The sequence below is a fragment of the Lipotes vexillifer genome, unplaced genomic scaffold, assembly GCF_000442215.2.
Source record: "Lipotes vexillifer unplaced genomic scaffold, Lipotes_vexillifer_v1.1 scaffold13, whole genome shotgun sequence".
Classification (NCBI taxonomy): domain Eukaryota; kingdom Metazoa; phylum Chordata; class Mammalia; order Artiodactyla; family Lipotidae; genus Lipotes; species Lipotes vexillifer.
Window position 1 is genome coordinate 828,048 of NW_006790761.1, and position 12,359 is coordinate 840,406.

At 55.2% G+C, this 12,359-nt stretch overlaps 1 protein-coding gene across 1 annotated transcript in view; it reads left to right on the forward strand.

Annotated features, from left to right (window-relative positions):
* TAL1 (TAL bHLH transcription factor 1, erythroid differentiation factor) overlaps positions 1-5,908 on the forward strand; it is a 6,043-nt gene extending 135 nt beyond the window's left edge. The window contains exons 2-4 of the mRNA XM_007463930.1: positions 7-327; positions 1,646-1,740; positions 5,454-5,908. Of these exons, the coding sequence (XP_007463992.1) occupies positions 7-327; positions 1,646-1,740; positions 5,454-5,908 (871 nt within the window). The remainder of the gene's footprint in view (positions 1-6; positions 328-1,645; positions 1,741-5,453) is intronic.
* The last annotated feature ends 6,451 nt before the right edge of the window (positions 5,909-12,359 follow it).

Here is a 12,359-nt window from a genome sequence, read left to right on the forward strand (position 1 = left end):
CGCAAGGGAGACGAGCCGCGCGGCCCCGGCGGAGCCCCCGGTCATCGAGCTGGGCGCGCGCGGCGGCGGCCCAGGGGGCGGCCCCGCCGGTGGGGGCGGCGCTGCGCGAGACTTAAAGGGCCGCGACGCAGCGGCTGCCGAAGCGCGCCATCGGGTACCCACCACCGAGCTGTGCAGACCTCCTGGGCCCGCACCCGCCTCGGCCCCCGCAGAGCTGCCCGGCGACGGCCGCATGGTGCAGTTGAGTCCGCCCGCGCTGGCGGCCCCCGCCGCCCCCGGCCGCGCGCTGCTCTACAGCCTCAGCCAGCCGCTGGCTTCTCTCGGCAGGTCAGGGCCGGCGGGAGGGGCGGGCGGGCAGGAGGCATGGGCGCCGGGGCTCCCCTTCCGCACGTCGGGAGCCGGCTGCCCTCCTCCCGGCGGGGCAGTGCGGCTGAGCGCGCGAAGAGAGGGGGAGAGGGGGACGTTTTGCACCCGGGGTTGGAAAAGTCTTGGCTGGAGCCCCCGTGCAAGTGAGGAACGAGCCCTCTGCTAGTGTGTGTGTGTATGTGTGCGCACGCGGGGGGCGGTGTGCAGGTGCCTTGTTAACGCGGCGTGCTGGGAGCTTGGAAGCCGAAGAGGGGGAGTACCGGCATGCGGCTGGCTGTGAGCAGAAGCGCGGGGCGCTGCCTGCTGGTGGTGGTGGTGGTGGGGTGGACAGGAGGAGTCTGAGTGTGAGTAACAGGAAGGAGTGTGTCTGAATGCGCTCCACTGTGAAATTCTTCTGGAAGCTGCAGCCCTCGGTGGACAGGTAAGAGATGTGCATCTGAGGGTGCTTGCAAAAGGGCTCCCTCCTCTGAAACTCCCCGCCAGGGCCCGCCTGGGGAATAGATCCCTCCCTCCTCTCCTGAGCTCCTCTGCCCCTAGCTTCGATTTCTGGCCAGGACCCGTGCTCCCTTTGGTGTGAGGGTATCCATTTCCCTGCTGGGACCACTGACGTGGTGGAGAGCAGGAGACACGGTTGGGGTGGGGACAGGAAGATGAGGCAGGGAGAGACAGTGGGGGGCAGTCGGTGAGTCTGGGGGACACTGGAGGAAGAAGCTACGGAGAGTCGAGTGGGTAATGGGGGGGGCATGTCAGTGGGGCTGAGTCAGGGTTTCCTGTCTGTTGTCTGTCCTTGGGCCCCATGGGGCTGGAGTGAAGGTGGGGTGAAGTTGGGGGTAAGGGACAGGGTGCCCTTATGTGGTGCAGGAATTGCACACTGCCAGGTGTGAAGGCTGTGTCTGCCTGTGTGATCACCTGTTTGGGAGCGGAGGTGTCTATGGATTGTGCGCTTGTATGTGGGGGGTGTATGTTCATTTTTGTGTTTGCTCCCTGTGTTCACCATTAGTTCTGTGTATGTGTGTTTGTGTGTGTCTGAGTGTGTGTGTGTAGGGGTGTGTGGCCACCCTCCCCTTGTTTGTCTCACCACAGAGAGAGGCTGGGGGTGTTGTGTGTGTGTGTGTGTGTGTTTCATGCTCCTTCTATCCCCAGTTCCGATGTGAAGGGACCAGGGTTGCCCTTGTTTTTTGGGGCGGGGGCTCAAGAACATGTGGGGAGGATCTGTATGGAGCCCCTCTCTCCCCTCCACCCACATGTGATCTTGTGATCTGCCTGCTCCCTCCCACAGTGGGTTCTTTGGGGAGCCAGATGCCTTCCCTATGTTTGCCACCAACAACCGAGTGAAGAGGAGACCCTCCCCTTATGAGATGGAGATTACTGATGGTGAGTCAACCCCCACCCCACTTGTGTACTCACTCCCTCAAGGTGTTAGAACCCTGAAGGAGGGATCATCGGGGACTACTCCCTAGGTGTCTCACATAGATGGGCAGCTCTCTTGGAGCCAAGAGAAGCTGTTGAAGTCCTCGCCCTATTGACCTGGGACTAGGGGAGGTCATGGGTGGGGCTGGGGGTTTACCACAGTCCTGGGAAGAGAGTGCATGGGAGTGAGGACACACTGTGGCGCTTAGCCCAAACCTCCATGGTCAATTGTAGTCCCCACTCTAGCTCCATTCCTATAGTTGGTAAGGATCCCCCGGTAGGGCAGAAACACGCAGTGTTTCTAAGCACCAACCTCCAGGGATTCTCTGTATCTCCTCCCAAGTCCTCTTTGGAATCTGAAGTCTTCTCCCTGCCTGGAATTGCACCTTTAAGGGTCTTGTCCCAGGTCTCTGCAGAGTGGGGCCCTCTTGTCCCCTTTTCCACACTCTGAGCTGAGGCTCGGAGTTCCCTTCCTGACATCATAGATTCTCCCCTGCTCCCTCCCTCCCCCCCCACCCCAAAGGCCTCAGCATTTTTAATGTGAACTACCTGAGTAGTCTTTGGCCCCGAACTTGGGGGAAGGAGTTGGATGAGTGGGAAATTTGGAGGACCCCCTCCCTCTTCCCAAGGTTGGCTAGATGTAGTAGATGGGGCCCAGCACTAGGGGGCAGGAGAGCAGGCTCTTCAGAGCCGAGGGACTTCCTGGAGCTCCTGGTGCACACCGGAGGCCTTGGAGCCAGACTGGGATTTCTGCAAGTTGCTGGTGGGAGGGATGTATATTGAGCTGGGGCTTCTGGAGGGGATCCCTCTGTGGTGTTCTGGAGAGGAGGCAAGCTAGCATCTGGACAAGGAACAGATCTCAAAAGACCCAGCCAGCCTGGGGCACAGGGGTGTAGGGCCGGGAGGGAAGGGTGTTGGAGTGTCAGTGCTGCTAGGTTAGAGACAGGAGATGGGTGTACCAAATAGGAAGTAGGCAAGACCAGCCCTGAAGTTCCCCAGGGAAGAGGCATTTTCTACAAAGGTCAGAGACGACAGAAATCAGGCACAGAGGAAGGGGCAAGGGGTGAGGGTTTGGGGGGAGTGCAGGAGTGTAGAGAGGCGATTACCCATAAATGATGCCAGTATTTACCAAGCACCTACTCTGTGCCCTGCCAGCATGAGACAGAGGACATGGAGGGCGGTACAGACTCAGGAAAGAGGAAGGTGTGGAGAGGTGGGTGGTTCTCTGGAAAGGACCAGAGAGGAATAGACAGAAATGGAGGTGAAGGGAAGGGTGGAGGGGTGCAGGATATGCCCACAGGATTTTGAAATCAGAGATTTAACCGAAAAGAGTCCATAAAAGTGGAGCTAACACAAGGTCTAAAGCCAGGACTCGATGTGCATTCCTGTTGCTGAACTTTTCTGGGCCTCCGTTTTCTCATTTGTAACGTAGGGAGAATAATAGCTTCCTCACAGGTTGTTGAAAGAGCACAGTGGGATAAAGTGCTTTTAGGGCCTGGCTTGGGGTAGGCACGGCTTCTGGGGTCTGTGTAGCTCTAGTTGTGACAGCGGCCATAATGCCTCTCTCCCCACCTAGGAGCTCCCTCAGGATCAGCCAGCTTCAGCCACAGAGCAGTGGTCCTCCTGATGGCACAGCTGAGGGACACCCCTCTGTCTGTCCTGGAGGCCAGAGAACAGCAAGTTATTTCCTCTGAGGCGCGCAGGGTAGGACTGCCCAGCAGGTGTGCTGTGTTTTTCCCAGCCTGGGTCTGGCCTTTGGCAAAGAGTCAGCTGGGCTGGGGCCTGCTGGGGTTTGGAAAGATAGCTTCTGAGGCACTGTGGGCAGAGGATGAGTGATTCTCCCTGGGGGAAACATGGTGTGTGTGTGTGTGTGTGTGTGTGTGTGTGTGTGTGTCTGTGTGTGTGTAAGACTGGTGTGTGTATGTGTAAGACAGAGATGATTAAGCGGGAAGCGTCGGCGCGGATGAGCTGGGTTGCAGAGGCAAGGTCTGCCTCCGTCCTGGCCGCCGTCTCCCTAGCTGTGAAATGAGCAATGGGTCTTAGGTGATGTCTTCTCTCCTACTCAGCTTTCCACGTTCTGAGATCTGGTTCCAGGGTCATCAGAAGAGGGCAAGCAACCATCCCAGTACTGGCAGTTGCTTCAGTGCTCAGAGCTTCCTGAGGACTGCCAGGAGCTGGCTCTGTGCCTCAGGGTTGCAGAAGGAAGCGGCCGCCTCAGCCCAGGAGCCTGGGAGCACTAACGGGGCGCTCCTCTGCCTTTCCTGGCTTTGGGAATCCCAGGTCACGCTTGGACATTTAGTGCAGTGCTTTGTATACCGTAGATGCTCGATACATGCACACTGGTGTCTGCCTCTGCTCTGCAAGTCTTAGTACATGAGTGCTAGTGAATACTGTTCTAGTCTGTGATCAGTGCACTGTAGACATAGGGAGACGGAGGCACCCCTCAGACGCCTGTCTAGAGCCTCAGGCCATGCCTGTGCATGGCTGTCTCTCCACTCCTCTCCTGGGGGAGAGAGCCCGCAGTGTAGGTCATTTCCCCACCACTCTCTGCTCTCTCCTCCATTCTGTACCTGCCAGCATGATCAGTTGGTCAGCAAATATTCATTGAGCTCCTACCTACTCTGTGCTTCCATCAGCCTTAGAATAAAATCCCTACATCTTACCCATCTTATGGGATCTGGACTCAGCCTACCCTGATCTTACCCACACTAATCTCTCCGGGCTGGCTTCAGCCATTTTCCAGCTCAGGGCATGTGCACGTGCCCTTCCAACTTCCCTTCCTGTGTCTGGCTGGCTCTTCTTCGGCCTTTAGTTCTTCCCTTATAGATGTCACCTCCTCTGAAAGGCTGTCCCCAGCCACCTCAGGTAAACGTGGCAGCTCCTTTCCAGCTTTCGTTTACATTCAGCTTCCTGTTTGTTTATTTGTTTGCTGATTGTTCATCATCTGTCATCCCCATTAACATGTAAGCTCCACGAGGGCAGGGACTCTGTGCACCTTTATTCCTTAATACCTAGCACAGTGCCAGTTGTCAGTAAATAACCGATGAATGGATAATAATAGCTAACATTTATTGAATGTTTCATCAGAGCCAGGTATTATCTTAAGTACTTTAACTGTATTAGTTGTTAGATTCACAAGACAATCTTATGACTTGAGTTACTAGTATTATCTCCATTGTACAGGTGATGATGCTAAGGCACAGAGAGTTCAGGTAATTTGCCCAGAGTTACTATCTAGGGAGTAATAGTCAGGAATTGAACCCGGAAAGTCTGGCTCCAGAGTTTAATCTTTCTAACTAGTGCCATATGGCCTCTTAGCACAAGTGAATGAATGAATGAATGAATAATATATGGTTCCTGTCCTCAAATGTCTCACAGCTCAGAGAGGGGGACAAACATGGAAACATACAGTGATGATCGAGAGTGATGGAGATTACAGGATTATAGGGCCATGGTGGTTGGTTAGATCTGTCTGGAGGGGTTGAGGGAAGTTCTCAGAGAGGAGGAAACAGATAAACAGGGTTTTGAAGGACAAGTAGAGTTTTCTGAGTAAAAGGAAAGAGGGCATTCTAGGCTTCCCAAGTTTCCAGGTGGATGGCTTCTCCGCTTCCCCACAGGAGAAGACGCCCTGGGGGATCCCCGACCCACTGTCCTAACCCTTGTCCTCCTACCTCCAGGCCCCCACACCAAAGTCGTGCGGCGCATCTTCACCAACAGCCGGGAGCGATGGCGGCAGCAGAATGTGAACGGGGCCTTCGCTGAGCTCCGCAAGCTGATCCCCACGCATCCCCCAGACAAGAAGCTCAGCAAGAATGAGATCCTCCGCCTGGCCATGAAGTACATCAACTTCCTGGCCAAGCTGCTCAATGACCAGGAGGAGGAGGGCAGCCAGCGGGCCAGACCTGGCAAGGACCCTGCGGTGGGGGCTGGCGGAGGGGGTGGTGGCGGAGGGGGCGCTGCACCTCCAGATGACCTCCTGCAGGATGTGCTGTCCCCGAACTCCAGCTGTGGCAGCTCCCTGGACGGGGCAGCCAGCCCGGACAGCTACACGGAAGAGCCGGCACCCAAGCACACGGCCCGCAGCCTCCATCCTGCCATGCTGCCCGCCGCGGATGGAGCTGGCCCTCGGTGATGGGTCTGGGGCCACCCAGGACCAGCCAGGAGGGTGCCCTCAGGCCACGGGCACCATGGGCTTTAGGGCAGGTGGGGTGAGGATTGGGCAGCTCTGAAGCAGGGCATGGACTTTTGATGAGCTTTCCTTGATGTCTGAACTGTGGGAGGTCCCAGCTGCCTCTGGGGCTGACTTTCCTGTTTCCTGCCTCAGTAGGAGAACAGAAAAATGGAGCAAAGTGGTAGGTACTTTTTATGAAGATGGCACGGTCTTCCCTCTTTTCCATATCCCTAAGACTTCTCAAGTAAGAGGCTGGAGTGGCATTGCTTTTGGCCTGGTGCATGGGAGCCCTGTCTTGGCTGAGACCTGGGGTTCTCAGCTCCCTCCTGAGGCGTCCGGCAGCCTCTGCCTTGCCTTTGGCCCCTCCCAAGCTCGCTGGGGTGGCTTTTGTGGCCACACTGTCCGAATATACAGGTACCCAATAGCTGCCCATTTCTTGAGCCCCATCTTCACCCAGGCCCCTGTTGGTCCATCCAGCTTGCCAGTGCTGCAGAGAGTCACAAGCCTCGAGGTGCCTTCTTCAGGGCCTGGCTGAAGAAGACAGCCAGTGGACAGCCTGCTCTCGAATAGCTGGGCCAGAGGGTCCGAAACCCAGAAGCCCTTACTTCTTGCCCTGGGGATCGAAGCTCTGCTTTCTCCCCACTGAGACTTGCCTTCCTCATCCTTGTGGCTGTGGGGACTGAGTCTGCGGCTGTGAGCGTGCCCTGTGAGCTTTGTTCGAAGGCAGACAAAGGAGAAATGATGAGAGTGAAATTGAGCAAGAGCTATTTGGGGCACGTGGGCTTCAAATCGTGGTGGTGCCTCAGAGCTACCTGCCTGCGTCCTCAGCGACACGTCGCTGTTCATGCAAGGAGCAGATGCCAGTGTGCTGATCGGTGTGTGTTGGTGCTGAGAGTAGACGTGCGGCCCCATCTCACGTTCTCCTAGCTCCTCAGAGGGGCCTCCCTGCTGCAGGATGTCTGTTTGCTGATGGTCTGGTCTGTGTCCTGAAACTGAATCGACAACAAACTCTGTCCTTTGAATTCCTGGCATTTGGGATTTTGCTTGACTTCAGGTATTTGTGGGATCTCTAGGTCTTGATATGACCCAGGATCTAGCCCCACTTCTAGGGCCTGGGGAGCCCAGTGAGAGACCAGGCCCTGGCGGAGACCCAAACACATTGACATTCACTTAGCAGAACCTTCGGCATCCCTGAGTGCACAAATTTTGGTCATCAAGGGTGTGTATGGGAGGCTGGCATGACGCAGTAGGAGTGCTCCCCGCCAAAAGCTGTACATGACATTTTTGTAAATCAAATCCTTATCTTCACCTTTTAAAGAAATACTGCCACAAGTCCCTTGTTAAAGTGGAGAATCCTTTTGTAGAGTGGACTGCTGCCCCCTCATTGATCTCCCGTGTCAATCCAGATGGTGGGACATGGTTTTCTTAAGGTGACGCCTGCCTGTGACCCACACCCCAAGCCCCTGGAACAAACTGCACACAAGTCCTACATACCTGTCATTGTGCCCTCAAGTCACCCCAGCCGGCTCTGACCAGGCTCTGCCTTTGAGGTCAGAGGGAAAACAATGCTCTGACTTTGCCCTGTCCATAGCAATGTGGAAGAACCATCGCTGCGGCTGTCGGGAAAGGCCCTCACACCTTATGGGCTCCAGCCTGGTGGCTCGCCCTCACCATGGCGGGACCCTGGGGACAGCCACATGCCCGTGGGGATGATCTCTGCTCTCCTCCCCTTCCCTTTAGGTTGTGAGAGGACAGGTCCAGTTTGTGGGGGTGGGAGCAACATGGTTAACCCTTGTAGCACCCTCTCTGCCCCATTTCAGCGCCCCCCCCGTCATATTTTGATGAACATTAGGATTCGTTCCTTTCTGATACTTGGAAGCTCCTGTGAAAAATCCCATCTGTCTAAAGATGGAGCACCTGTTCTCGGTCCTAAGGCTGTGTTTGCTTCTGGTGGGTTAACTTGACCTGGGAGTGAAAAGTGGCCACGGTGAGCATAGGTGGATGGGTTTTAGGAGATGGATCACACATTCTATGAGGAACTCCAGCTTCTGGCTTCCTCTTCTCTCAGACCTGCAGTGTGACCTGGAAAAGTTCTCTCTCTGAAGGTCAATTTCTCGTAAATACCCTGGCTTGGCCTGTCTCCTAGGGCTGTGGTGTGGGCTGAATAGAATCATGAAAGTAGAAGCATTTTGAGACCGTACGGAACTCTGTCCCCCTCACTATCATTCCTGCAGTGGGGTTTCCCACCCTGAGTCCGGGACCTAGGCAGTGGGCCAGTCTGCCTGTCTGCATAGCATTTGGGTAATTTAGGTTCTAAACCACTTTATCCTGAGTTATCTAGGTTATCCTTATCTCTCCAGATGGACCTCATTTCAGTCTCATTCCAAAGCAAGGCACAGGAGGGAGACTAGAAAAGAGAGATGGGAACAGAGGCAGAATATGTAAAAAGTACTACAGCCACCTGAGACAGGCCTGGGTAGGGGTGGGCAAAGCTTCGTGTCTTTGTTAAGAGCTAGAAAAGATCCATAGTTTTCACTTTCATTTCCAGCACCTCCCCCCACCATACTCTTCTTCCTCTGCCTCCTCTTCACCCATGAACATTCTCCATCCAAGAATAATATCTGTACAAAAAGGAAAAAATGTAAAAAAACACGAGGAGGACAAAGATGATTGTTAATGACTGGAGGGAATCGCATCTTTTAAGACAAATTCGTATTTTATTTGTAGTGGCAAACGACAAGATGGTACAACCTTTATCCTTTTCCGAAAGCAAAACAAAGGGCACAGCATCGGTAGTCAGCCGACAACTGTCTCGGCCTTTGGGGGTGGTCGTGTCGTACTTGTGATGTCAATGGTACGTGGCCCCCGCCGAAGGCTTGCCCCCCAGCCCATGTACATAGTGCATCGTTCCTGCGGGCGGGCCCAGCACTTTCCGTCAATGTTGTACTGTACGTGATGCATTGCGTTGGTCTCTGCATTTTTCTGCAGAAGAGGAGTAACCGCTCCAGGTACCTTGACCTTTGTACAGCCCAGAGGCCAACACTGTGGGCGTGTGACTCCTTAGCGACAAAACCCATGTGGTGATGATGTGTGTATATATATAAGGATATATTGGGAAGATTTCTAAATAAAAGTTTTACAAAGGGGCCTAGACTCTGCTTGCGTGTTGCACCCCTAGGACTGAGAGTTGGGACATTAAATGAAAGGCGTGGCACGAACCTGTCTCCCCTGAAATGGGTTCTCCCAGGGTGGGCTCCCACCTTCTACCCTGAGGCTCCCCCCTTAGGGTTTCCATTCTTTTCCCTCTGCCAGGCCTCACGGAGGGGGGCCTCTTCTCAGTGCTGAGCACGCACACTTCGGGCACGGGGCCTCCGGCTGGAGAGTCTTCTCTGCGTGTCGGGTTCAGCTCCGTGGCTGGGGCAGTGGCTTTTATCATAGGTTCAGGACAGATTAAGTTCTCACCAGAGGATGGTCCCAGGCTCCCCAGTGACTCAATGGAGGCTGCTCTTGAGGATTGGGGGTGCGGGTCTTACGTGGGGCTCAGCGACAGAGGCTGAGGCTTTGGGAGCAGTCAGTGGAGGCTCAGACAGAGAGCCGCTGTTCAGAGGCAGGGACTCTGGATGCCGGTGAGGCCTCTGCATGCAGACTGTTGGATCTTCGGGAACCTCAGTAGGTCAGGTAGGCACTTCCAATGAAGTACCAATCCTTCTTTCTTTTGTTCATTTAGCAAATATTTATTTGGCCCCTATTGGGCCAGGTATCGTTCTGGGTACTAGGATCTAGCAGTGAAGAAAACCAAGATCCCTGTTTTTGTGTCGCTTAAATTCTAGGAGGGAGACGGTAACCCACAGACACACACAGCCATATGAATATGTTGATTGTATAGTAGGTTAGAAGGTGGTTAGTATTAAGGGAAGAAGATGTGCCAAGGGGGGAGCTCAAGGGGCCCACAGATAACTTTGGCTCTTTTGGGGTGAACCTTGCTCATCCTGCCAGGCTCTGATCTTGGCCGCCCCTGTTCCGGGGGTGCTTCCAACCGTTGCTAGGAGGGCAAAGGCACAACAGGGCATGGGGATACTGCTCTGGCCTGTAGGGAAGCTCCTCGGCTTTTGAAAGACGCCAAGCGTGCCTCTCGCCTGCCCAGAGCAAGGAGGTCCCTGGGCAGAGAGATGGTGAAACTCAGTCATGGGATGGGGACACCAGGGGCAGTGGGTTGCAGGTCTTGGCGCTGGTGGTGGGAGAAGCATGGTGAAGGGACAGGAGAGAGAGACAGGGCAGGGCAGTCAGAGGAGCAGGAGAACTACTGGCAGAGTGTGAGTGTGGGGTGTCAGAGGCTAAGGCCAAAGGGTGTTTGGGGAAGTGGTTAGCCAAGCCCAAGGCAGCCGAGAGGGCAAGCAAGAAAAGGCCTGAGAGTGCTGACTGGATCTGGCAACGTGGAAGTCTCTGGTGGCATTGGTGAGAACAGCAGCAGGGGAGGGGTGGAGGCAACAGTCTGGCTGTCGTGGACACAGAATCGGAAGGGAGGAGCACCCATTTCCAGGAGGATCTTTCTCAGGAGAGAGCGAGGCAGTCCATGTCCAGAGAGCTCAGGAAGAGCCCATCAGCTCTGTGGCCACCAGGCAGAGACTACAAGGCCATCGACTGCCCAGGCTGGCTGGTGCCCCATCTCCAGATGGGGAGACTGAGGCCAGAGAGGAGAGGAATCTTCCCAGGGCCACACATCCCATGGACAGTGGCAGGCAGGGCCGGGCCGGGCCGGGCCTCCTGCCCCACCCCTCCCCCGCCCCCCCAGGCTGTGCCTGTGAGGGGGAGGAGCGGCCACGGGGCCTCGCCCAAATGGTCTCTCCGGCCTCATTTCTCACCACCCCACCCTTCATTCTCTGCTTGTATTTCACTAGCCTTTCTGCTTCTGCTACAATTTTTTTTAACTGTCCAGTTTTTGCACTTTTGGTTTCTATCCATTCTCTGTTCCCACCCTCCTTTCATCTAGGTAAGCTGTCTTCAGCATCAGGAGACTGTCCTGACTCGCTGGGGTCAGCTGCCTCCTTTGTGTCCCCACAGGCCTTCCTTCACTCTCTGTCTGCTTGTCCACTTATCTGCTTTCCCACTAAAACACGAGCTCCTTGAAGGTGAGACCGTGCCTGATTTGTCCGTTCACCTCCAGCGCCCTGTGTCAGACCCGGTATGGGGCCCTTTCAACATTTGCTGAATGAAGAGGTTCCCCTGCATGGAATCTCTCAGCTCGGTGTTAAGGCCAGTGTGGAATGAAAGGGTAGAGGGATGGATGGGTGGGAGGCTGGGTCATTACTGCAAAGATGCCCTCCGCCTAAAACCATGGTCCTGGGCTGGTCAGGGGCAGACAGACAGCTCTGCCCCTTTGGGCTGGCAGAGGACCTTGGGCTGCTTTGGTTGGTGGATAGGAAGGTGGGGTATGTATTTTCTTGGGTTGGGCCCCCCTAGCCTGGTTCTCGTACTGGATCCGGGTTGGGGTGAGGTGGGTATAATGAAGATCAGAAGGCTGATGATCTGGTCCGCTCATATCAGCCTTACCTCCCCATGCTGCCCACTCCCCTTTCCCCAGCTTGCAAAACAACTTAAGTGTTCCCCAGCAACCAGCTCTCCCCCTCTGGCTGTGTGACCAGACTGCTGGGGACGGGCCATGGTGCTGGGCACAGTGTCCAGCAGTAGAGGCTCAGCCATCATGACTGTAAGGACAGGAGTCAGTCAAGGTCACCCAGGCACCCTCTCTATCGTCCAGAGGAGGAAATGAGGCCCAGAGAGGGTATGGGCTTCACCAAGATTACACAGGATTTGAATTCAGGTCTGATCCAGAGCCAGTGCTCAGGGCCCCTCAGGAGAGGAAGAAGAAATGGCCAATAGGTAGTTAGTGCTCTTAGAGCAGGTGGGCCTGTGCTAGGCTGGGGGCAGATAGCAGCTCGGTTTGTCCAGCAATCTGCCCAGGCCCATGAGCAATCAGTGTGGGCGCTGGAGAGCTTGCTGATAGCTACAGGCTCGGCTTGAGGACAGGCTCGCGGGCAGTGAGGACAGTTGATGTGGTGTCAGCTCAGGGAGGGAGAGGCCAGGACAGGAATGGGACTGAGCAGGAAAGGCAGCAGGGCCACAGAAAGAGCCTGGCTTTTGGGGTTAAGTTCCAGGGCTGCCGCTTCTTGTGCCTGCTGTGTGACTTTGGGTAAATCACTCAATCTCTCTTAGTCTCAGTTTCCTCATCTGTTAAATGAAGTTATTAACACGTATCTTACAGGACTGTCATGGGACTTCAATAATATATGTAAGTGCTTGTGTCTTGTAGAAAGAACCATTACTCTCACTGGAAATGGGTTTGGGATAGGGCTGTATTTGGAATGGCAGAAGAGAGAAAGAGGGCAGAGGGGATAATCATTCACAGCAGCAG